General features: G+C 37.0%; 1 protein-coding gene across 1 annotated transcript in view; it reads left to right on the forward strand.

The window, feature by feature from the left end:
• The window catches only part of MRC1 (mannose receptor C-type 1), a 62,205-nt gene that overhangs the window by 28,000 nt on the left and 8,127 nt on the right, over positions 1 to 26,078 (forward strand). The window contains exons 9-26 of the mRNA XM_049798705.1: positions 3,886 to 3,999; positions 5,381 to 5,496; positions 6,862 to 7,010; positions 8,578 to 8,777; positions 9,275 to 9,399; positions 10,554 to 10,641; positions 11,555 to 11,699; positions 13,247 to 13,288; positions 13,407 to 13,570; positions 14,705 to 14,772; positions 16,077 to 16,177; positions 16,689 to 16,831; positions 17,579 to 17,693; positions 19,598 to 19,767; positions 21,522 to 21,624; positions 22,500 to 22,729; positions 23,801 to 23,966; positions 24,909 to 25,061. Coding sequence (XP_049654662.1) covers positions 3,886 to 3,999; positions 5,381 to 5,496; positions 6,862 to 7,010; positions 8,578 to 8,777; positions 9,275 to 9,399; positions 10,554 to 10,641; positions 11,555 to 11,699; positions 13,247 to 13,288; positions 13,407 to 13,570; positions 14,705 to 14,772; positions 16,077 to 16,177; positions 16,689 to 16,831; positions 17,579 to 17,693; positions 19,598 to 19,767; positions 21,522 to 21,624; positions 22,500 to 22,729; positions 23,801 to 23,966; positions 24,909 to 25,061 — 2,392 coding nt within the window. The remainder of the gene's footprint in view (positions 1 to 3,885; positions 4,000 to 5,380; positions 5,497 to 6,861; positions 7,011 to 8,577; positions 8,778 to 9,274; positions 9,400 to 10,553; positions 10,642 to 11,554; positions 11,700 to 13,246; positions 13,289 to 13,406; positions 13,571 to 14,704; positions 14,773 to 16,076; positions 16,178 to 16,688; positions 16,832 to 17,578; positions 17,694 to 19,597; positions 19,768 to 21,521; positions 21,625 to 22,499; positions 22,730 to 23,800; positions 23,967 to 24,908; positions 25,062 to 26,078) is intronic.

The following is a 26,078-nucleotide window of genomic DNA, read 5'->3' on the forward strand; positions in this document are numbered from 1 at the left end:
AAGGACTTGTATAATGGTCAAGGCTGGAGAACGTGCTCGGGAATGGGAGGTTTGCAAGGTAGCTAGTCTTGGTGCATGTGGGTGGTGCAAGGAACACATAGCTGAGATTTTGTCTCATCTACCATCCTGTGCCTTTTAGCCACCTTCACCTGTTGGTGTGAACTTTGGGGTTTTATGGTATTGTACATGGAAGTATTGGTGCAGGAAGTATTAGAGAAGGTTAGAGGCTGACAAGCATTTCATAATTTGCCTAGTACTTTAAAAAAAATGCTAAGATTGCTCTTGATATTCATAGTTTCTTGATGCAATTTTTTTTTTTTAATCTTTTTTTAGTCTGTTGGAACATACAGGGCAGCTTAAATGCATTGGTAAAGCCATGATTTTTATCAGAACAACTTGACTACCTTCAAACCAAGAATTTCAAGAGAAAACAACAAGGGGAAGAATTTGTTTTGTGGCTCTCTGAGAATCTGGATGGTATTTTCTGGCCAAGCCAAGTGTTATAGCATTTTGGGGAACTTGGATTCAGGTTAAAAATCTCTATTTGTGTATAGAAGCTGAGATCCACTAGCTTCTAATTTTCTGCAAACCTAAGCAAATTGCTTCTTGTGATACTTTGAATTCTACCACCTGTTGCATTTCTCTAGGAAAGAGACAGCTACCTCAGCTTCTGTTGCAAGACTAGAGGAAAGGCACATCTGGTTAATTACATAAGACTTTAGGAGAAAGGAGAGGCAGGGAGAGATTGCAACTAACCCTAGCAGTATCCTCTGGTGGAGGGCAGGAACAGCATGGTCCAGAATAAATTCATGCCACTCTGCAATGCCAAGTCCTGAAAGAACCACTGTTGGTCTACCTAATGTTTCCCCCCTCCATGTGGTCATTCATTGAAACCTACTGGATAAGGAAATGGATGGAAAAATAGGAGTCATTACTATTTATATCCTCACCGTCACTTTGTATGGTCATAAAGTCCTGAAGTGTCTGCCCAGACTGAACCACTGGAACACACAAACGGTTCAGTTACAAAGAGGCAAGAATAGTTACAGATACATGCAGTGGCGTATGATTGCTTGTCTGTGTCTAGGCAGATCTGTTGATAGAAGATGATCTAAGATTATAAAAAGGATCTAACATATGGTTGGGTATTAAAATAAAATTAATTCAATGGTCGGGGTCTCAAAGCATTAAGATTTCAATTCACTGGTCATGTCTTATGTGCCATGCTAAAAGTGGCAGCATTCAGTGCAGTCAGATGACCCATGATCATTCCTCAGAAGTAGAGTTTCTGATGGCAGGCTGGCATGCTTAATACTATGGTCAAGAACCAGCTGAAAATACCAGTGCAGGCTGCTGGGTCTTGACTTTAGGAAGGGAGGGAGCAGAAGACTCCGTCCTCTGGTAGACCAAGCCTTCTCTTCGTTCACCTAACACAGTATCTGTCAGTACAGAAGGATCTTGGAGTCCTCCCGCACTGAATATGTATTAAGTGAGACTTTTATCTAAACCCTAGAGGCCCTTTTAATTCCAACAGCGGTAGACAGTTAGATATATCTGTGGCTGTAGCTATAAATAAAAGTAACAGCCTGCTATTCCATTCTGGTGCTTTAGAAAAGCTGTCATCCTTTTGTTTGTATCAGCACTCAAAAGCAATACAGAAAGCATGATGTAGTTTTGGGCTGAAGAAATAAAGGGGGTTTTGATTTGTGAAAGAGAAATCTGAAAAAACAACAGTCTTCAAGTATACACAGCTTGTTACAGAGGTTGCAATCAATTCTTCCAATTGTTCATTTAGTAAAAAAGCAGAACGAGCTACTCTAGGGTGGGGTTTTTTTTGTGTGGTTAAGAACAGGTTAGCTGGAAGCCAGCAGGGATCTTAAAATTAAATTAAAATTGTGAGAAGCCACAAGCCAAGCCTAATAGACCAGCTTGCAGGGACAGTGCCTGTCCAGTCAGAGCGGGTCCCACTGTCCCCAGAAAGGGAGCAGGGCAGGTGGGGTAGGCAGCTGGTGGCAGACCAGAGCCCACATTCGGGATGATGAGGCAGGTCCAAGGTCGAGCCAAGTAGCTGAGTCAGGATCAGGTCTGGAGAGAGTAACCAGGGTCAGACACAATCCGGTCATTGCTGGGCAAGTGCATAGTGAGTGACAAGGTCTGTCCAAGATCAAGCCAAGAAGACAGTCCAAAGGTCAGGGTCTGGATCAACAAGGCCCATAGCCAGGTAGAGACATTGGTGCAACTGGAGACAAGTACTTCTGTTACAGCATGGACAGGGATTGAAGGCCCAGGTCTGAGCTGAAGTGGAGCCCCAGGGCTCATGGGCAGGCAGGTGGGTGGAGGCCCCAAGTGAAGATGGTGGGGGCCATTTAGGTCTATTGGTGCTCTCAGCCTGCTAATGGAAAGTTAGAAATTAAAGTAAGGCATGCAACAATGCCATCAAAAAGGACTTCTATTTATAACATGCTTGTTCATTGTGTTATGATTTTTGTCTATTTTTCATTGAATTTGGTGGTCGTAGATGTGGTTTTATTTTAACTCCTCCTTCATTACATTGTTTTTACTTTTCATTTTAATTTGACTCTGTACCTTTTGGACAGTGATGCAAAACAATGTGTTACAAATTTGCTATGATGTAAAGAAGCTACCATTGGTCCAGTTTAACATTTTGAAAGGGCAACTGTTGACATATGCTATGCTTTAGTTTTTCCACCATTTATTTGATGGGAAGACTCTTTCTATACCAAGTAGTAAGTTAGACTGGTAAATGTTTCTTTCAAGGCTAAATTTTAAGGGCTTGATGCTTGCCATCAGACCAGGTTTTCCCTTGGTTCAAAAGTCAGTAACTAGAGAGCCAAAGCTTCAGGGTAAATTTTCCTGTGTTAAAGAACTGTAAAAGTTGTGAAAGTTGTGCTGATTTCCAGGCTGTGACAGTCAGAGTTTTGGGTGGTTATCTGAAGTCCCTACTAGTCTAGCGAGGCTGAGAAAGAAATGGTAGGAGATTATGAGACACCCACCAAAAGACTTACCTTGTGGTCAGCATAGGACAGAGAAGACACAAGCATGAGCTGAACATCCTAGAGTTCTTCATTGTTGTAGGCAGTAGTATTGAGTTTTGGGAGTTTTTGCTGGAAGTGGGGTTTGTTTAGGCTCTTGAGAACTTGGCATATTGTGGCACAAGGGACTGTGTATTACCATGATGATTATTTTACATTTTGGTGCGGGGGGGAGGGGAAAGAAGTTGCCACCAACTGCTATGATTTTACTTTTACAAAAGTGGAGTCTTTAAGGCACAGGTGAGAAAGTGTTTTGCACAGGTGTTTCTCCTCATCTCCCAATACCTTAGTTCATCTGTTGAACCAAAATGTATGTAAAATATAGTGGGAACATGATGTGACGTTCCTTACTTTCAGTACAGCTCCCACTGAATGTCATTGTTTCTTCTGAGAATCTGTAGTATGAGGAGTAACAATGTTAATTCTGACTTTGACAAGGAACTTTTTGCATCTTCAAAGTTTTATATAAGTATTAACTAAGGAATGTAGTCTTCTGGGTTTTTTTCTGTTGCAACTGGATTTCTGTGGGGAGAGATGACACCTCCCTTTCCTCCTGCATGCTTATTAAATCAGTAGTTGTAGAGATGGTGTACTACTGTCACCTCCAAGGGTTCACTTTTCAGAAGGCTAAATAATTGAAGAAGGTGTAAGTCAATGGTGAATCAGCCCCAGTAGAAGTGAGGTTGGAATGAGGTTGGAATTAAGTACTGAACTTAGATGTAGGTTTTGCTTCTTTTAAAGCTGCAAAAAATAATTGAATACTTAAAAGCATAGAGTGCCTTTTTTGAAGACTAAATCCCACTTGACTGTGATGTTCTGTTCTTATGTTCAGGATGGATTTTGGGCAGACCATTCTTGTGAAAAGAAAATAGGCTACATCTGTAAAAGGAAACCCATGTCAGAAGCTCCTACAGAAGAGGAAACTATTGACATGGGCTGCCAGAGAGTAAGTGAAGAAAAAGCTGATCTGAATAGCCTTCTAGGAATGATTAAGAGGAGAAAATGCCACCTAGGTGACAGCTAAAACAGGAGAAATGGGTTCTGTGTTGTCATCATCAGAACAGTTGGCCTTCTCATTTCTATGGCAGACAGGATAGGTGGTACATATGAATAAATCTAGGCTCTGACTGTCATTTGGCTCTTGATGCTCCCTTTTTTTCCCAGAACTTAAACCAAAACTCAAACCTGTAGGCCCTGCAGCAGGCCATTTTTCCTTGACTGGCATTCAAGCTGTCCTAAGGAATTTGCCTGTGCCAGCAGTTGCTCTTCAGCTCTGCCTACAATTTTCTTCAAAATTATTCACAGCAGGAAGGGTGTGCTTCTCTACATACTATTCTAAAGGCTTTGCTGTTGTCTCTGGCAGTGCTCTCTACTTTGAAGAATTTGTAGGAGTGCCTGAACAAAATGAATCCATTGTGCTCCTTCTGAACTGCCAGCAGATCTATTGTTTATTTGGTAATGCTCGCCTTCTGGTAACAAAACACTCAGTAATTCCGAAAAGCCTACTGTAATTTGTTATGTCATAGGGAATCTTACTGGGTTTTTGTCTTCCATGGAGAAATTGCCTTTCCCCCCCCAAGTCTGCTTTACACAGCTGAAGAGGAAGTCTTTGATGTTTATTCCCAGTATTTGTGAAAGAGTACCTGGGAACCTTACAAGTATTCAACTGTTGCAGAAGATAAAGGGATCCTAATGCTTATGGATGTTATCCTTGCCTAGAGAACTAAGTGCATGGTTGCAGAAAAAAAGTCTCTCATAGGTGAGAAATTGAAAACCATCAGAAGAAAATTTGTTTGAATTGGGGCTGGTCACAGCAAACTCTCCCTCTGTAAGCATATTCCTGAGTTAATGGCATTTGAATGACAAAACATTAGAAGAGAGTGTTAATGTTAGTTAATAATAAACAAACTTGTCTGAAGTGTCATTCCCTTTCTGAAAAGCCAAGCTGAAATTTGCTTCTCAAGACCATTCTCATGATTGCACGTCTATGTGCTAGTTATAATCCTATACTGAGCACTAAAGGTGTACAGCAAAGTCTCTCATGCCTTTATAAGTGGAATGCACTGATTAAAAATTCATTATATGTGAAAAATTGTTGTATGAAACAAAATTTTAAAAAGCTTTGATCCTGCCTGTTTCCGGTCTGGCTTTTTTCAGTTCGGTTGTTCCTTTGTCTAATGGTTAGGTGACAGTGGGATAAATTAGTTTGGTTTTGTTGGGTTTCCTTTTCCTTTTCCTTTTCCTTTTCCTTTTCCTTTTCCTTTTCCTTTTCCTTTTCCTTTTCCTTTCCTGCAACACACGTGATCACTTAATGTTTATTTTGACAGGGTTGGAAAAGACACGGTTTCTATTGTTACTTCATTGGAAATACATTTGTATCTTTTTCTCAAGCAAATCAAACCTGTGGAAGGCATCAGGCCTTTTTAGCAACTATTGAAGACAGGTATGTAAAAGACTACATGCATGAGGGGATCACATAAGGATTTAACTTCTAGCATCATCTGAATATCAAAATAAACACTCTGATCTGGACAAAAATCTTGCTTTAGAGGACAGCTATCTGTAGATACAGAACTTCTCACAGTTTTTGCATTATATTCAAATCCAGGAATTTAGTTTATAATAAAAGTAGGTGATGGGTATGAAATCAGTATTGATATAGATGGTTATGTCAAGGAAAAAAATAGAATTATGTTTTCTATTTCCTTAATATAGTGGCTTGAGGATGGGTTTTACTTGAGTGAGGGATGCAGAATCCAATTTTGATTATTAAATGAAGAGATACAGCTGTGAATTCCTTTCAAAAAGGTACTTCAAATGAGTGAGAGGATATAATTTTCACCCATCTGGTCTTCTCAGAATTGAGCTACTTTTAAAAAAATTAAATAAGAAACCAAATGATGATAGAAGTGCTTGGTATCTGAAAATCCATCAGAGTTCAGCCAGGGTACAGTGTGTGTTAAATTTCTGAACAGGTAGTGCACATTATTAAATATGGAATATTGGGAAAAATGAAAGTTAGTGTTAAGAAACAAAGCTTATTTTGCTTGCAGTTGACTTGATGCTTTACACTTTCTTACTTGTTTCTATATAATCTAAATAGATATGTTATAGTGTGAAAGCTCTAGCTGTCATGAATGGTAGCTCTCTAAATGTAGGTAGCACTGTAGCTGTCATACAAATGGTTTAACATTAATGTGGTCTTCAGACTATACCTTGTTAAGGGGAGACTTCTTTTATTTGCTTTGATTTCTTAAGAGCTGTTTGTTTAAACACCATAATGAACTGACAGGCTTTACCTCTACATAGGTTTGTTTCCCAAACCTAAGTTTTCTTGCATGATCATTGGATCTAATTTGCATTGTTCCTTATTTTGATAATTTAGTATCATACTACTTTAGCCTTTATTTTTGTATATCTCTTCAATAATGCTGAGATTCCTTTTCCAGTTTTGGATTTACCTGAAACAAGAAGTCATTAAAATCGAAGGATACTAGGAACTCTCAAAAAATACAGTGGTATAACACATAAGTCATGTCAGGGCTATTCTTTCCCACCAATTTCATTTTAGTCCACGATTATGTCACTTTCTTTACCGGACATCCGAAGAGAAGGCAGAATACTCTGGTACTAAAGCTTACAAAATATGTATTATGTAATGTTTTGTTATGTGCTGTGTTCAAGTAAATTAATCCAAGCTATGCTTTCAAGAAGATACAGTGGTAATTCTGAGAAAATAACAAGCCTTTTACAACTTCTAAAAATAAATGTAACAATATTAATGTAACAGTTGTGTTCTTTTAAACAGATATGAACAAGCCTATCTGACTAGCCTGGTTGGGCTGAGAACAGAAAGATACTTTTGGATTGGACTTTCAGATGTAGAAGAAAAGGGAACGTTCAAGTGGGCTAATGGCGAATCTGTCTTATTTACACACTGGAATTCTGAAATGCCTGGTGGGTATGGCTCTATTCTGTTTAATGAGTCCAGTGCCCAGAATACTTTGCTCACTACTTTAATTTTATTTCATTCCTTAGCCCTTACTTGATGGTATAATGACTAATTGATCTCAAATATATCTGGCTGCTTTTTCAGGCATGTGGTGCTGTTGCTAACTTCCTGCTGAGTGCTGAAATGAGTTTTTAATATGAGTTTGGGAAGAATCTTTAAATTGAGATCAAGTTTCTGATTTGTGTCTGTTCTGGGAACATCTGTGTCTGTACTACTCTGGAAGAGCAATATCTGCAGGCATATTGCGCCCTGCTTGCAAGTCCTGCCTGTTCAGCCATATGTCATAGTGCACTTGCTCACTGCATGTTCTGAGGTGTGTGAGATCACAGCATTCATGAAGCACCTCTGGTCCTAGAAAAAATGGAATTGTAGGGAAGAACAAGAGGCCCAAGGGAAGATTTGTGTTTAATCTTTTTTTAGTTGATATATTTGCTAGATTAATTGTGATTTCTTTATTTACTAAATTTTGTTAATGAAAACATTGCTATTTTTTTCTGTTTTGATAAAATTATGGGGGTGCGAGGTCATTTAATCTCTGACATGATCACATCAGAAAGGGGATTGTCATCAGCCTTCAAGGTTCTGGTGCATTGCATTTGCCTTTCGGGAGATCCTCTGATTCATTTTAGTTTCAGTGTCTAAATGTTGATTTGAATGTGTCAGGTGGAGCGGTAAGGCTTTGTAGACCATAAAGCCAGTACTAGTCCTATATATAGTAAGTCCATTTTTGAAAATCATAGTCAAATTAGACAAATTTGAGAAACTAGCTCTAACCACACCTTCAGTTTTAGGGAAGAATATATTGGATCACAGGTTATGATGTTGCTAGAGTCAGCCACTGGAGGTGATTTGATGTAAGGCACAATTCAGTATCTGAATCTGTGGATGAACCACAGATTTTTTTGCTTGTTTTTTTTTTCCTTCATGAATTAAAATCATAGAATCAGAGAATCACAGAATGGTTTGGGTTGGAAGGGACATATAAAGATCATCTAGTCCTACCTGCCCTGCCATTGGCGGGGATATCTTGCACTAGATGAAGTGGTTCAAAGTCCCATCCAACCTGACCTCAAAATTTTCCAGTGATGAGGCATCCACAACTTCTCTGGGCAACCTGTTCCATTGTCTCACCACCCTCATAGTAAAAAAAATTCCTCGTTATGTCCAATCTAAACCTACTCTCTTTCATTTTAAAACCATTGCCCCTTGTCCTGTCACTACAGGCCCTGGTAAAAAGTCTTTCTCCATCTTCCTTATAAACCCCCGTTATGTATTGAATGGACGAGATAAGGTTCTCCAGGCTGAACAACTCCACTCCCTCAGCCTTTCTTCATAGCAGAGGTTATTCCAGCCCTCTGATGATTTTTGTGGCCCTCCTCTGGACCTACTCTAACGTTAGAAATATTTTTGGCTCTGTACAAAGACTTAATTTCCATCAGTATAGAATATGAAGTTTTCTAAATTCTTATGACCCCCTACACATTGCTCTTGTGCATTCCTGTTTTCAACCAGGAAGAAAGCCAGGCTGCGTTGCCATGAGGACTGGAATTGCAGGTGGATTATGGGATGTAATAAAATGTGAAGAAAAGGCAAAGTTCCTATGCAAAGTGTGGGCAGAGGGAGTGACGCTTCCACCTCTTCCTACAACAACTCCTATTCCTAGGTGTCCAGAAGGTTGGGACTCAAACAATCGTATTAGCTTCTGTTTCAAAGTAAGTATGTTGCTTATTTCTGCATTAAGGTAGTTTGTATTTGCTGCACATACATGCAATAAAAATTGGTATACATATATCTTACTGTTTCATGAGCTTATTTACAGATTATATGTAGAGGTCTTGTTCCCTTCTATTGAAATGCTGATGGTTTTGTTTATTCTGTTAAAGTCTGATCTTCAGGTCTGATCTTCTGAACTTAATTTCCAATTCTTTTAAGACTGAATTTCCCATTCTTTTAACATTAAAAGTGCCTTTCTCTTAGTTGTTTTGCAGCAGATACTCCTGTCAGCAATGTAGTTTGCTAACTTGGCTTAAAGACACTTATACTAAGCCTGTGTTTCACAGAGGTGAACACTTATAAACCTTGTATTCAAAGTTTCTGTAATACTCCCAGAACAAATTAATTGTAAATAAATTGCTTTTGGGTAGCTGATGTTTCTTCATCTTGTGATCAATATGGTCTATTTTGTCTGATTGCAAAATGCTCTCTTTAGCCTTTTTCAAGAGGAGAGCAAAAGAAAACATGGCTTGAATCTCAAGAGTTTTGTCGAGCTATAGGAGGAGATCTGGCATCCATTAATGGTAAAGAAGAACAGTATGTGATATGGCGTTCTATTGCGTGAGTATCTGTAGTGTGGTTGTCCATTTACTTTAATTAGCTTTTTGATCTTTCTGAAATATTTAATTTTAGGTGTAAGTTTTTACTTCAGTATAAGCCAGTCTGGATTCATTATCTGCATCTGTATCAAACACATAGCAAAAAAGTAGAGCTGATGAAACAGCAGAGTTATATGACTAGCAGCAATCACTCCAGAAGCTAATGCTAAAATGAGATTGGCAAGATATCTAGTTGAGGCTATATTTATCATGATGTAAAAATATTTACTGTGGTTTGGGGACATTATAAAATTACCACAGATGCCAGTTGTTTTCACAAGGTATAAATCTGGTCAATATGTTGGTTGTTTGTCATTTTTATGAATTAATCAGAAAGCAGAAGCAACTTCAGAGTAATTTTTTCCTACACAGGGAATGTCAATAAGGTTAGTAAGTACCTGAACTGTAAAAATCAGGTGTAAGATTTCTGAACGAGATCAAATACTCTTAAAAAGGTAACACTTGCCATATGACCTGAATAGACTGGGTTCAATGAACTTGTACATCCCTGTCTAACTAGGAAGCAAGACTGAAACATAGCAGCCTTGCAAAATGCAACAACCATACTAGCATCCCAGCTACGTACTTACAGTAAGAAGTCTCAGATGCTGCATTACCACAAATTGACTCAATAAATTCAGATAAATCAGTAAAGTGTGTCTGCTTGCAGACAAGAATTAGCTTAAGGTGCTACTTTTCCAATGTGATTCAAGTGCAGCAAGTAACTTTGTGTTTGGAAACCGTAAATGCCTTTACAGAGAAGATGGAGAGTTGATAAATGGAGCAACAGTAGCTATTGAACTATTATACAAAAGTATTAAGCCACTTTATTTTCAGGAGCTGGATTGGATCTGGACATTTTCTTGGTCAGTATTTCAATCTGTCTGAGTTAATGTGTAGTGATAACACCTAGAAGTGGTTGCATTTTAATTAATTTCCACCCTGGTTGTTATTGTTTCTAACAGCTTTAAGGATTATTTTTAAAGCAGCTTATTAACTGTTGTGAATGATAGATTATTAAAAATATTGTAATGCCCTCATTAGTTTTGGTTTTACGTTTAAACTTCTTATAAATGGGACACTTATTTGGGGGTGGGGTTTTTGGGTTTTTTTTAGGAACAATGGCTATTACCACCAGCATTTCTGGATGGGGTTATATTACTTGAATCCTGATGATGGCTTTGTTTGGAGTGATGGATCTCCAGTGAGTGATTTCATTTTCCACAGCTGTTATTTTGCATTCCCTGTGCTTATCAAGTGTGTGTGGTGTATGTGTTTCTGTGTAATTTTATGCTTAATCATAATCCTCTACTGTATCATGCTCTTTTTAGGAAAGCTTATGAATAGCAATTTTGGCTAAAACACACTGATTTTTAATGAGAAAATGTGCATTGAAACAACAAAAAAATTAAATCCATGTAGACTAAAAGGATGCTATTATAAATGCAAGGATTTTTTAAGGAAAAAAAATCCATCTTTAGTATTTCTCTTCTTTACTAATTTGATCTTTATCTGAAATGGCCTACATTCCATAGAGCTGAAGGCAATTGTTTTATGTCAGTGTGACTTGACTGTACTTTAGACTAAGACATAAAACTAGAAAAAAAAGTGGTTTTGGAGGTGTGGGTGTATTTTATGCAAGGTTAGTCAAAATATATTGATGGGAGTTTATCATACAGAAAACGGAAACTGGAATTTATACAGGAAAATTAGAATAGCAGTAATATTTTTCTAAGAAAAATGTCAACATTTTTGTTGCACCTCAATAATGTCCTACTATTTTACTCATACAGGCTATTTACTTAAATTAATATCAACATGTAGCATGCCCCATCATTGTTATTAGATGAATTTTACAGAATTTAGGTCCTATAAAAAGTCAATATTATTCCAAGTGTGATCAGAAACAACTGTTATCTAAGCTGCAGTCCAGTTGCAATCTGAAAAAAAGTTTGAAATGTCAGCATTTGCACAGGGAGATTCTGGTTTCCTTTTATCTAAGTTTTTAAACTGTCAGTAGGAAGAAGTTGTGGGTCTGTGGTTTAATGCTGTCTCCTCCCTCTCTCCATTGTTTTCTTTCTATATAACAGAATTTCACAAAACCTTTTCTGTCATAGGTGAGGTATGAAAACTGGGGCTTTGGAGAACCCAATAATTATCAAGGAATTGAACTTTGTGCAGAGATCAGTGGTGATTCCAGCATGCTTTGGAATGATAGGCACTGTGATTATCTATATGGATGGATTTGCCAGATAAGAAAAGGTATCACTTACTCCTGTGTATTAGTAAAATCAGAAAAGATTCTCAGTTGATTTTTCCTTAACTTTAAGAAATGAAAAATTTCAAAACCTGTTTATCAGAATAGTTCTGGTGCAATGTGAAATATCTAAGTGGTATAACGGTTTCCATGCGTTCGATGCATTTAAAGATACAGAGCCTTTGGTGTTCTGCTGGGACTTCTCACTGACCTTTCTCTATGATTTCAGAAAGGGAAATGTGATACTTGAAAAATAGGAAATGTTACTTTGAATATTCACATTCACTTTTGACTTTTCATTTAGAGAAGTTCATGCCTTCTCCAACAAATCCTATTTTGAATTTTTTTTTTCTGTGTTGAGTTTCAAGTTATTAGAAAATAGTTTGCAAATCAGTTCACATACCTGAATTTTTTTGTGTGAAAACTCCCTCCTTACAACTCAGGTACTGTTTTGTCAACTAATTGAATCTGTAGTTGCAAGATGGGGCCTGGTTTTGAGATACTTTATTTTGCTTTGGCTGGGTTTTATATTCACATGTTGGTTTCTTGCTAAATGCTTTTGAGATCTGAGTTCAGATGCTTTTTATTTTCTGAAGACATCAAGACAAAATTTATGATTTAGAGAAATCTTGAGTTCCACGCAGCGCATCTACCTAAGTTTGAGTATTTTAGAAAGTGCTTATTTAAACATTTTACCATATTCTTATATTGGGAGGGAGGGGAGCAAAATAAAGATGCTGCATTAGATTATTGACAATAAAGTATCAGCTCTGCTTTATATTGATAAAAGAATTTCTAAGGCAGAGAATTTCTTATTAAATGCCAGTATCTGTGAGATCATAATTTAGCACAGAGACAGCATAAAGACAGAGATCTCCTGTGTTAGAAATTGTTTTGCTGAGCTGCTAATGATGCCATCCAGGATGCTATCTCCATGATGCCATAGCAAAAACAAACTTGGGAATTCTTTAGCTTGAAGTCTTCTTTTCAGAAAGGACCAGTTAATTTCTTGGGATCTTTTCCAGTGAGATTTTATCTGGGGACTTTTTTAAGATCCAGATAGCAGTTCTTCTCAGCCAGGGAAAGATAGAAAGAACCTCACTCTGTAGTAGGTAGGGCACCACGGAAGAAGATAACCCAGCCTGCATTCCTGCTGTCTCTGGTTTAAGCCAGAATTCTTGTATAAGTGACCAGGGGAAGGGAAGGAACGGGACATGCAGGACTGTCTTAATAGAGTTAATGCTTTGGGACATAAGGTTTTCTGTATCCAGTGAATACCAAAAATAATTACTTAATTCAGGTAAATGTCAAGGTATTTTATAATACTTTGCACATAAGGAATAGCTTCAGGGAACAAGAATATTTATTTAAAATCAAATAGTGTACCCAAAATAAGAGATTAAGACTATTTAGTTCCTTCTAGGTTTTGGTGTTAAATCCATTGCTAACTGTAGAATTCAATGTCAATAGAAAAACATGCCTATCAATTATGGTAAATATTTTCTTTTACAGCAGAAAGTGTACAATCATAATAAATATTTTTTTCTTACAGGGGCAAGTGTAAAGCCTGAACCAACAGAATCTCCTGCACCCAGTAAGTGTTATTGCTATTACTATATGTGTGTGTGTGTTTAAAGCATTTTTAAAATTTCACTAATGAGAATGTCTTGTATCTCAGGAACAATGTAATTAGCTTAGCATTTATCTTACAGAGTACAAGACTACTGAGGATGGATGGATTATACATGAAGACAAACAATATTATTTCAGCACAGAGAGTGTTCCTATGGAAAAAGGTCGGGAGTTCTGCAAAAGGAACTTTGGAGACCTTGCCGTCATTGAGAATGAAAGTGAAAGAAAGTTCCTCTGGCGATATGTAAGAAAAATCATTAATACTATGAAGTAAATCATCCAAAATAAGTGAGCGTGGTCACAAATCCTTTTCACTCTGGTGTTCTCCCTACAAGTTTTATGGTAGTGAAATTGCAGTAGCATTAAGCCAGACTAATATGAAGAACAAACTCAAGTCTTTTTTTAGATTGTTTCATAGCTGCGATGAGGACAATTTAGTTTCATATTTTGTATAGAAATAAGCACAGGGAACGTTAAACAGGTCATTATCTGCTTTTCCTGTTCAACGTGGCAGTTCTACCATGTTGTATCTATCTGCAACTGGTAATGTGCTAAGGTAAATCTTAATGCTTACTTTTAATTGATCTGTGGCTTCATTTTAGCAACAAGTCTTGTACTTGTGAGCTATGATTCTGTAAGGCGGGTGAGTTAACTGAAAGTAAAGTTTATCAACAGATAAGGTAGCTTAAGTAGTGGATCAAAAGAGATACTGGCTTACAGGCAACACTCAGAAGATTGGCTTTTGATCTTGTCAGTGTATCTGGGATGTAGTCTACCTAGCAGCCTCTTTTTGGTCCTCAAGCTTGCTCCTTTGCCTCCTCCTTCTTGTGGGGAAAATATAATTATGCAGGAAGAACAACTTGAGGCATGGATTATGCCATGAGAAAGAGCTTTTAAGTGATATTTCCTAGGTGGCTGGGGTTGTTTGCCTGTTTATACTGTATTGAGACCAACTTCCTTCAATCAGGAATGTGCTCAAAAGTCAGATTTGAACTACAGAGAACTTTTCCTGAGGTGGCAGAAGAGTGGCTGTGAGATGACACAAGGACCTATATCAATTTATATCAAAATTGTAGGAAGGCTTGTCCCTTGCAAAAAATGTGTCAGATGATCTCCACTGCAGAGACTGTGCAAAAGGTGCTGATTTCAGTGGCTTTCAAGTAAGACTGTGAGAAGTGTTGATATAATGACCACACCTCTTGGCCAATGGTGAAGTTTGACCGTGGACTGTCAGTTGTGAGCTGATTTAACTTAAATGTTGCAGCTAGAGAATATAGCAGTTCATATCCTCTGTCAGACATATATTACTCATTATTAACATAACAGATTTCTATGATAAAAAGAGGACATTTATACAATTTTAATCTTTACATTCTAGATCTTGAAAAATGGCAGAGAGGATTCCTATTTCATTGGTTTACAACTGAGTGTTGACCAACGGACAAGGTAGGCCAACTAGAACCATCAAGCTTGCATTGTGCTTTAAAATAAAGAAATCTACAGAGCGGAGCAGAAATAATGAAGTCCTTGAATGAAATTGTGGCCTGTCAAAACAAATGAGAATGTTTTTCCCCTGAATTCACCCAAAGCTATCAGAAAAATTACACTGCAAATAATGTATTTTGAATTTTTATTCAGGAATTCTAGTTTCCTTTATTCCATGATTTATATTGAAAATATAAATAGATGCCCCAATTCAAAATATGTAAGATTTTTGGTAGGTAAAAACATTCTTTTTCCCCGTCCTTAACTGTCGGGAACAGACTGTAATAAAGAGAAAAATGCAACATATTTTCTTTTTGTAGAACAGAGATAGCTGTTGCCATTATATGACTTCAGGTGCACTGTGAGGATAAGCAGGTTTTCTGTAAGCCTTTCTGGATGTCAGTATGCAACACCATGTTGATTTTTACATGTGATGTTAATTTAGGCCTGGATTCAGTTCAGTCTGGGTCTTGAAGTGCCTGGATAGATCCCTAGTAGTTCTTGGTTCTCCTCATAGTCTGCAGTAACAATGAGGAACCTCCAGAAGATAATTAGGATGTTAGGTCAACCAGATCACCTTCTGAAAATGAGGTGTCTGTGATATTCCATTGTTTTTGTATGGACCCTAAGATGAATATGCTTTTAAGTGAAGTACCTTGTGTATGAGCATCTCTGTCACTTGCAGGCCAATAGGAACATGTCTCCTAATAAGTGTTTGGTTGCCTGGTTGTGATATTTTTCTTTATTGTTTAGTCTACGTGAATGTACAAGTTTTTCGATGTTTGTATTTTACCTTATGGTAAGGCACATTGTCACAGGAACTTCCTTGTAGGTTGTTTGTCATGCCCTTTTCCTCTACATGGGGAAAAGATCAAGCATTTTGCCAGTGTTATGAATAAAATCTCTTATCTCTGTAATAGGCACAGGGAATGTATGACTTGGGGGAAATGGTGAGCAACTGGTCTTTCTCATGCTGAAATGGTGTCTGGCTTTCACATTGGCCCAAATGGTTGAGTATTGTCCTATCAGTTGCAAAAGTGTTAGCATATTGCTTAAATGTAAACACAACTTCAACACATACACCTACATCTTTGCGCAGAGAGGAAGGTTAGTGCAATTAACAAAGAGGCAAATTGGTCAAAAAACCTTATACACCTTAAGCTATGAGTGGTTATATTAAACATATTGCAAAATTACTTTTTGTAGCATGGAAGCAATTCTGTTTGTATGTTAAAGAAGTGTTTTGTTGGATTGTTTTTCTTAAGCTGGATGGATGGCACTCCAGTGAATTATTTGGCATGGGCACCACATGAACCTAACTTTGCAAATAATGATGAAAACTGTGTTGTTATGTATAAGAATTTAGGTGAGTTTTGTATGTTTGTTCCTGAATTTAGTTATTTCTGTGTTTGTGTCACGACTTTTTTTTCTTCTGAGAGGCACCCCTTCCACCTTTTTTTTGCTCTTTTGCAAAATGTTATAGAAGTAGACCATAGTATTATTTTCAGGACTTAACAGTTTTGTGCTCTTGTGTTTGCCTTAAGCCTAGCATGGGGAAGCTCTGATAGAGATCTGTGGTTGTGATTGCTATACAACTGGTTTATACTTTTTATTAAAATTGGCCTAATGTGCCACTAAGAAATTGATATTTCTAGTACCTGGTTCTACACTGTTTTTAACATTCTGTAATTACAGTGTTTATAAAGTGATATATTTATCCTGGATGCTGATATAGAATGATAATAAACTGAGAGACTCTAAAGATTTGATCTTGCCTTTCAACTAAAAGCACTTTGTATAAGAATGAGTGAAACTGATTTCCATTTAACCAGCTCTGGATGTGGTGTCATACAGTTCCCTATTTATCTTACATTCAGGATTTTGGAATGATATAAACTGTGGTTATCCAAATCCCTACATATGTGAAAGGCACAACAGTTCCATTAATTCAACTGTTCCTCCAACAACATTTTCAACTCCAAGAGGATGTCATCCAACTTGGCTTTCCTTTCATAATAAGGTACTAGAACAAATACAGTGCATGTTGGATGTTTGGCAGCATTAAATAGAAAACAGGGAATTATTTAATAATATTGTTTCTTATTAAAGTAAAATATTATTATTTTTTGCAAAGAGCTGGTTGATGCCTGCATGCTTTTTTTTTTGTTTGCCCATCCACTGTTTTGCAGGAAAGTTGCTTTTTTAATGCTTCTAATGAAGTGGCAGATTAACATATTCAGTTGCAGTTGACAAAAGTAATTCTCTAGTCATTTCTTCAAACCTTTTGATATGCATTTCCTAAAGAGTTTAGACAGAGTTCCTAAAGTATTGATGCTTTGACCTTGATGTTTTTTAACCAAACCATAATGCTTTGTCAGTACTGAATACATTTTGCCTTCCTTAACTTTACTAACATAGTATGCTTTGTAGAGTCAAATAAATAAACAGGCAGACTAATATCAGTCATGCATAACTTACCACTGTTAGTTGACTGTCTATAAAAAGTCAGTTTTTGCTTATTTTCTAGGGATTTCACATGAAATCTAGTATGTGTCTTGTTAAGAAAAACACTTTCTTGAGAACTTTAATTTTATATAGAACAAGGATCAGCACAAAAAGCTCATTTTAAGCTGAAAGTGGTTTTTTTTCAGATAAATGCATTATTTTACTGCCTTTTCTCCATCCTGCTTTGCTTAAAGCAGTGGTTTTCAATCTGTGAGGGATATTGGAGTAAAGATAATATATAGAGAATTTGTTCATGTTTTAGTGTTACAAAATATTTGGATCTACAGAAGATGAACGTGTCACTTGGCATGCTGCACGAACAGCTTGCATGAATTTAGGAGGAAACCTGGCCACTATCCCTAATGAACAAGTGCAAGGTACTGTGTATAGTTTTGTAGCAACTAGATGAGATTACATTTAATCTTTACAGGATGGCTGTTATATTTTTGTGAATATAGACAGGATTTGACTAATGGTTCTATGATCTGATTTTTGTTCCAAAATGTATAATTTTTAGAAATTTACAATGAAGTCTTTACCTGACTGTACCAAATCTTAATATTGTAACGTTGGCTTAGATATATGTATACACATGTATATTGTCCCGGCAGCCAAAGTAGTGCTTTTTCTGCTTAGACATCATGCCAGCTGGACCCAGCAAGTTCCATTCCAAATAATGTAGTTTCACTAGGTGGCATTAACATGCTGCATGGCTTTCATATTAACTCAAGCAGAACACCTTTAGGATGAGAACTTGCTGTCTCTGGGCAGCTTGGGACAGAGGTTTGACTGCTCATACACCTACCCACAACTCACCACATACATGTACCATTCTTTTCACTAGACGAGCTTATTTCAATGAACCTAAGAGCTACATCCATGACTGGGCAAGATGAGCAGAGGGAAATTACCTCATGCTTGAATAAACATGGCACACATTCAAATTAAAAATTGGGGAAGATTTTGATAGATGTTAATAACACCCTCTTTTTAGAAGTACTGTTTTATACTACAGTGGTGAGAAAGAGATGTTGCACAGCACATACTGTTTGTGAACTCAAAAGAGCATACTGAAAAATCGACCATAGTAAAACAAGTCCATGTTGTAGTCTGAACAATTAAATAGTTTAAATTTAGACTGCTGACATGAACTTAGTACTACTTATGTTTCCACATGTGAAGAGATGAAGAATCAAACTTTCACTTTTCAAACATAGTTAAAATCTTCTCCAGCATAATTTCTGCAGTACAGATTTCAGGTGATTGGTTCATGCACAGAGATTGAATTCTAGGTAGAAGAGAAATGAGCAATAAAGTTATTAGCACAAAACTATTGTTATTGCTGGCAATGTAGGCATAAGGGCTTGGGTTCCTGCTACAGTTTCTGGCAGAACAGCAATGCTAACATTTGGCAAAGAAATTTACAGGTTTAATTCCTGGAAGTGTAAGTTACATTCATTTTAAAAGACTAAAGGAAGGTGAATGGTTGGTAGAGCAGACAGAAATTCATGTATTGTTTGCAGAGAAAAGTAAGCTCATAACAATGACTGTAGCAGTTGGCAAAAGCCATTATATGTTCATTTTATCCCAGTGTTTGATGTATCTTGGATTAGTGAGTTGATGAATGCCAGCTGACCTAGCCTGCTCTATTTGTGAGCTAGCCACGCTAGCTAAGATGCATAAGCACCTTCCTGGACTGTGCAAAGCTGTGGTAGTTAATTTACTTGTGATGAACAGTTCTGTTGAGGCTCATTTTAAGCATGTTGCTTGCACATTCTGCTCCCTGCTAAGAGAGTGCAGGCTATTGCTCAGGTTTTCCAGGGAGAGAGGAAACACTCTTGCAGTTCTTTAACAGCACTACTTGTGCAGATGCACAAGTGGTAGGTGCTCAGTGGTGCTGTCTGATGCCACGGGGAGGTAACCACTCTGGTGGGATTAACAAAAATGTATGTGATCTACACGGCTGTATATTTCTAAGTCAATTGTGGGACTAGGATTTAAAAATATTTTGAGACATTTCTGTCATGCTTTTGGGAATCATCCCAGTACCAGGTTAGATACTTCGCTGAAGTATTTTGCCCAAAGCCACAGTTATATCTGGCTCCTTGTTCATTAAACTCAAAAGTCACCTCCTTTTCATCTAACCTGCTTGTGTTGTCAACAATGAAGTGTTCTGTATTTCAGAAAAAATATTTAATATCGCTAATCTCAGTGAGGCCAGACATTTCAATTGTCCTTCATTAAAAGTATTTCTCTTTTTCTTTGCCTTTTTTTACTCTAGCTTTCCTCACCTTCCATATGAAAGATTTTGTTACTGATACATGGATTGGTTTAAATGATATAAATCATGAACTGAGGTTCCTCTGGACAGACGGAACAGGAGTTTACTTTACAAACTGGGCCAAAGGCTTCCCATCGGGACATATGGATTTATACTCATATGATGGCCAGGTAAATAGCAATCACAAATTGTTCACTGAAATTTGATTTTAGATTGCATTTATGGATTTGTTGGGATTTGAGACATGTTACTGCTTGATTTACTACTTTCATACTTTTATACATGTTGAATATAAATCCAAATAGAGTGAATGGTTTTGAGCCCTTGTCAGTTGTTGTATTAGCTGGTGACAGGATCTGTAGAGTGCTCATATAAAGTCTGGTTTCAGATTTCAATTCTCTGTGTCCGTGAAGGCTACACTGCTTCTGTGTTCACCCCACGTTCTCTCATAGGCTCTGGTAAAGAGGATAGTGGGATTCCTGTCTCATGACATTTTCCCCAGAAGCACACTGAATGAGCATATCCTCCTAGCCCTCTGACCACCATTATGCCTGAACTTAGCAGGTTTCTCAGTTGGCATGTAACTTGGAAGGGCCACTTACAAACATCCATCTCAAACAGCCATGTCTTACATAGAAGCAAATTCTGTCAGTCACATTTGCAGAACGGACATGCTTCTATAAAAAGACAGCCATTCAGTTTTTACAAAAAAAAAAAAAAAAAAAAAGAAAATCACTTCCCCTATTTATTTGTCATACAAACTGAACTGATAGGTCATGAAGTTCCTCTCTGTGATCTTATGTGTTTAGATAGTTCTGTTCTATGGAACTACAGCACATTATAGTACTTGCTCTATTTCTCTTGAATGCCATTTTTAATGTAGAAAACTCATTTTTTTGTATAATGTCCTTTTTCCTGTTTTTGAAAGTAGCACCTCTCAGTTTGTTATCGCTAATGGAGGGAGAAAATTTGAGAGAATTCAGAGTGTAAAAGAGAAAGCATCTTTAAAATGTTACTTTGGGGAGGAACAATAGATATTTTTCTCTTTTTATGAAAAGTAGTAGGATTTCTATGAGTCTTCTGCAAAACCTTATAAAGTCCTATTTTATAAATTTCAGATTTATTTTTAACTTTACTTGACCTTAGCAAAAAATAAGTTATCATAGTTAATACAAAATACCATGCAACTGTTCAGTTTGAAAGATTTAAATCTCAATGCATTTCACTCACAAATGAAGTGTTTCTCTGTGAATCTCATCCTGGACAGCAAAACCAAATAAGTAAATAGAATAAAGTAAATATGGATGCTTCATTGCCCAAAACCATTTGTACCCATGCAGTCTTTTGCATTCATCACTGTTTATTTAATATGTGCTAACATAGGTTCTAGCTGTTGTGTCCATGTCAGAGAAGTTGAAATGTCACTGTAAGGGTAGTACTGACAGATCAATGGCTGCCTTTGTGCAGGAGCAGTTCTAATTTTGCTGTGTGTTCTGTTACAGCTTGCAACAATACATTTGGAGACTGCTATGTCAGAAATGTTGCATTGCCCATTGAGGGTCCATGTTTTTTTCTGGGGCAAAGTTAACAGGTCTTTTCTACAATAGTTGATTTCACTTCTCTCGTGACATTGTCTGTGGCTTTCCTTCTCTCCATGCTGTATGTCTGGAGATATGACAATACTGGAATTTCTCTGGTCCGCTTATCCACCTCAATGTTGTGCAAGAGAGAGCAACATTAAGAAAGCTATGATGTGCAAGAGGAACAGAACCTCCACATCACAAAGCTTATGCTCTTAAATGTTACAGGGGTATGAGACTAAAACTACAGATTACTTGTGTCTGGAGATGTAAAAGGGGGACAAAAGTTTTGTATTTGCTTCTTCTAGCTATTTGTAACTGATTTTATATCTTTTTGCCTCGAGGCTGATTGTGTTGTCATGAGAAACAATCCTGTTAAGGAAGCAGGGAAGTGGGCTGATGAGAGTTGTGATAACAACAGAGGATATATATGCCAAATTAATGCAGGTACTTGTCTTTCTAGTTAAAACACTATCAAACATTTTGGTTTTTCAGGGAATTGCTTGTGTGTGTGGATTTCAACATCATTTCACTTCCAATAAAGATACATCCAGAAATTGTTTTTCAGGCAGGAACACGAGGGTTATATGTGTCAGAGGTCCAGTTAGAGTCACTACTCTCAGCTGACCCTTCCCAGTAACTGCTGTGTTGCTACCTTCCTGAGCTGGAATTTATATCTGCATCTTTGTGTTTGGTACGATCCTTGACATAATATTTGTTCCATGATTTTGCCTGTCATTTTCTGAACACATTGGCTTTCAAAACATGTTCTGGAAAATACTGGCTTGTACATGTAACGTGAACTGTCTGGAGTGTGACTGTAACTCACCTGCACTGAACTTGAGCTAATTCACCTCCAAAAAGGAAATTTAAAAGCAATGAAAACCTGGATTTAAATATCTTTTTTTTAAGGACTGGTCTGCTGTGTAGTTTTTGTTTTCTCTGGCAAAAAAAATCCCCAGAAAACAACACAGTCTCTGCAAAACATTTCTTTTGATGAAAAAATATTTTATTAAAGAAATTGTGACCTAATCTAACACTAATTCATTTCAGTAATACTATTCTGGAAGATTATACAGAATGGTCCTTTACTCCTTGTCAGAGGTTGCTTTAAGCAGTACTTTTCCTTTCTACAGCTTTGTAATTGATTTTTACTACTGATGTTGTCTTAAAGAATACCACATCTAACCCATGCTGATCAAAAGTCAGGGAATATGAAATCGAGAAAAAAGGCTTTTTGTTAAATTCTATTTACAACCACAGTGAGATCATAATCCCCTTTTGAGCAAGTATGTGAGTCTTTTTTATCCTTTATTTTACAGATGCTGAGTTTCTGCCTTCTATAAGTTCATCCCCATCTAGCATTATCCGTTATGGTAACAGCAGTTATTTGTTCATCCATACCAAAATGAAATGGGAGGATGCACGAATGAACTGCAGACGTGATCAATTTGACCTTTCCAGCATCTTAGACCCCTATAGTCATTCATTCCTGTGGCTAAAGATGTTGAAGTATGGGGTGCCTATGTGGATTGGTCTTAACAGTAATGTGGTAAGAACATCAAACTAATTGAACATGACGCTGTTTCTCTTATGGACAAATCAGGAACTGAAAAGTCTTACTATGTCACTTTACTTTAGCCTATTAGTTTATATCTTGGTCCTAAATACTTTTATGTGCTGTCAGATTTACAGGTAGGAATCCATCCTCTTCCATTATTCTGATTAAATTGTATATATTACATATCTTTTTCAGACTTTTTCTGTGATATTACACTCTGTGCACTTCCAAACAAGACATTTTAGTCTAGCATCTTGAAATATCTCTTTGCATGTATCGCATAGTTAAGATAAAATCCACATATTTTAAGATGTGCAGTGGAAAGCATTTATGCTAAATAACAATACTTAATTTTCAGAAATAGAATAAGGTGCTGTTGCTTTTTCAACATTTTTGAGGATAATTAGCCAAATAATTAATTGGTTTACCTAATTTAATTTTATTTATCTCCCCTCTCCCAGTTCTTTGATATTTTGATACTTTCTGGATGTTAAAATACACAACCCTTTCTTCTTGGCACAGACACTTGTCCCATATTCATTCCATTTGGCTGAGCGCATGAAAGAAATAGAAATGAGTGAACATCCCTAAAACCCAAAAGACTCCCCTAACCTAATCAACAGGATGATTCACTGAGTTCACCAGCTTTGGTGGGAAATGATTAAGTTTTTCAATATGCTTTAAGTTAAAATAATCTACATTTCTTGAAATTTGGGTGAAACAGATAGTACAAAAGTTAGTCATCAGACTTTCATTCCTACAGATTATTTTAAATGAAATTTTTATTAGTCCCAAATTAACAGTTTTCTGAAGTTCAAAATTAATTCAGTGTCACTTATTCTGCATTTCCTTTTGCTGAAAAGCATTTGTGGCACTGCTGTATTTCTCAATGAATAGCTGCTTGTCACAACAAAAATTTAAAAGTTTGAGCCATTTGTATTTGTTACTGATTTCTAAAAAAAACCTTCTAGCACAAGGTGCTGCATAGACAGACATTTGACTGATGAAGGAATGGTTAATGCTTAGAATTTAATCATTCCTGTTGATTTGTTTTGTTCTTAGACCAATGGGCGTTATGAATGGATTGATAACTGGAGAATGAAGTATACTAAATGGGCTGAAGGGGAGCCAAAACAGAAAATAGGCTGTGTCTATCTAGACATTGCTGGAGCCTGGAAGACAGGATCCTGCAATGAAAGTTACTTCTCTGTTTGCAAAAAACCTGATGGTAAGAACTTGAATCTAACCATTGTAATTACAATTATTATCTCTTTAGAGTTCATTGTGCTGGGTGGTCTGCTGATATATACTTAGATGCTGTTTTTTATTTCAAGACCTAAATAGATGAAACTATTAAAATTTACTTGGTTGAATGGGGCTGCTTTAAAATGAGGGCTAACACATACTAAGAAAGAGCGAGTATGACTGTGAATAGCCATCACATTAATAATGTTACATATATTTTGCAAAGCTTAGACTAATGTTACTCTGCTATTTATTCTGAGTTTGCGTACGCATGCAAGACCAAAAACCTCAAAAATGAAAAGGCAGTGGATGTTAGGTAGTAGTCACATGGGTATAGTGTTGAAGGGGGAAGAGCTGAATGACCAGGCCATAAGGTGTCACAAGGAATGTTTACCCCTAACAGCTTTCCAGGTTTTCCTTTTATAACTGAATAACAAACTACAGGTGGTATAGAAATGTTTAAGGATACTTCTTCAGGCTGCCTTCTCTTATGTTTTTGACCTGAAACTCCTATTACTGTCATCTGATAATGCCTTCTGCATTCCATGATATTAGAACACAGCCCACATGATCAAGTTCATATGGGTTCTAATTCAGCAAAGCAGTCAGGTGTGAAAATAACGTTTGTGAGTAAAGTGTTGAGCTGAACTTAAGAATGTGTTAAAAGATAACAGTATGCTTGGATTCTTTGCTAAATTAGATTTCTTGAGACTACAGTTGCAGTACTTTGTTCATAGATTTAGGACTTTTTTGCATTACTGTGTTGTAGTAAGCAGTATAGACTACCAAGATTATTTTTTTTTTAAACACCTGAGTGAGTTTTCCAACATTCAGTTAGAATAACCTATTCATGATAAAAGAACATATAAGAAACTGTTTCTTTAAATTTTGTGCTTTCTTTGTTTAAATTTCTTTTTTTAAACAGTTCAAGCTCCCACAGAGCCCCCTCAGCTTCCAGGAAAGTGCCCTGAATCAGAAGGACACAAGTCTTGGATCCCTTTCCGAGGTCATTGCTACTATATTGAATCTTCATCTACAAGAAACTGGGCCCAGGCATCTTTAGAATGTCTTCGACTAGGTGAGTATCCTCCTTAAAAAAAGAGCACATATTTCAGACTTGTTTTTCCTCTCTGGAAAGCTGAACATGCGCTATGTATTTTTGTGATTTCAAGGGTGATCCAAGTGTTGGACAGGACAATTGCATCCAACTATTGCCTTGATTTGCGAGGAGATGAAAAATAGCTGCCTACATGTCTTTCACGTGGGTGGGACCAGACATTAAAGGAGCTGCGTGGTCTGGAATAGAGATCACAAAAGTGGAAACTGTCCTTTGACCCTGCTAGGAGGTAGTCAGCCTCATCCACAGCAGTGACTAAATCTTATTTTAATGACATTTTATATCTTTTGTATTCCTGATCTAATTTGCCCCTTGATTATTGCAGTTTGACGTCACTGGAATGACAGTTAGAACTCTCTAGGCTGGATAGTATATTAATAAACTAGGGTTGTTGTGTTGTTTCATTCTTGCAACTTCCTTCTCCGGGAAAGTGATGTAAGATTCATTATGCTAGAATTCATATGTCTATAGCATTGGTGTATATAGCATTGCTGGCAATGTGACTTAGGTGTCTAACCTCCTATTAGAGTATGCAGAGATCTTGCTCATGCAGTCAGTGGAACTGAATACAGATTCATCTTCACTGGAAGTATATATTGACATTTGGTTAGGTGAATTGCACCCTAAACTCCACTGACTGGGTTGATTAGGTCTCCACTGATAATAAACCTACCAGTGAAACTGATGTCAAATATAGACACCTAGAGCTGGGTAAGAAGAATCTCACTCTTTCTGCTGGTACTCAGGTTCATTGTTGAGTTCTCATGAGCTAGTATATTGCCATCTCTCATTTGAGAAACTAGTATTTCTGAGGGAAGGTTCAAGTTTGGTATATGTTGTTTAAATCTCACTATATTCTCCACATCAACATTTGCATAACATTTGAATGAAGATACTTGATAATATACTTTTAAATATAGAAAACACTCCATAATAGAAGACTTTTGCTGTAGCTCAGTCTTTAAGACTATGACAATT

The sequence above is a fragment of the Accipiter gentilis genome, chromosome 4, assembly GCF_929443795.1.
Source record: "Accipiter gentilis chromosome 4, bAccGen1.1, whole genome shotgun sequence".
NCBI lineage: Eukaryota > Metazoa > Chordata > Aves > Accipitriformes > Accipitridae > Astur > Astur gentilis.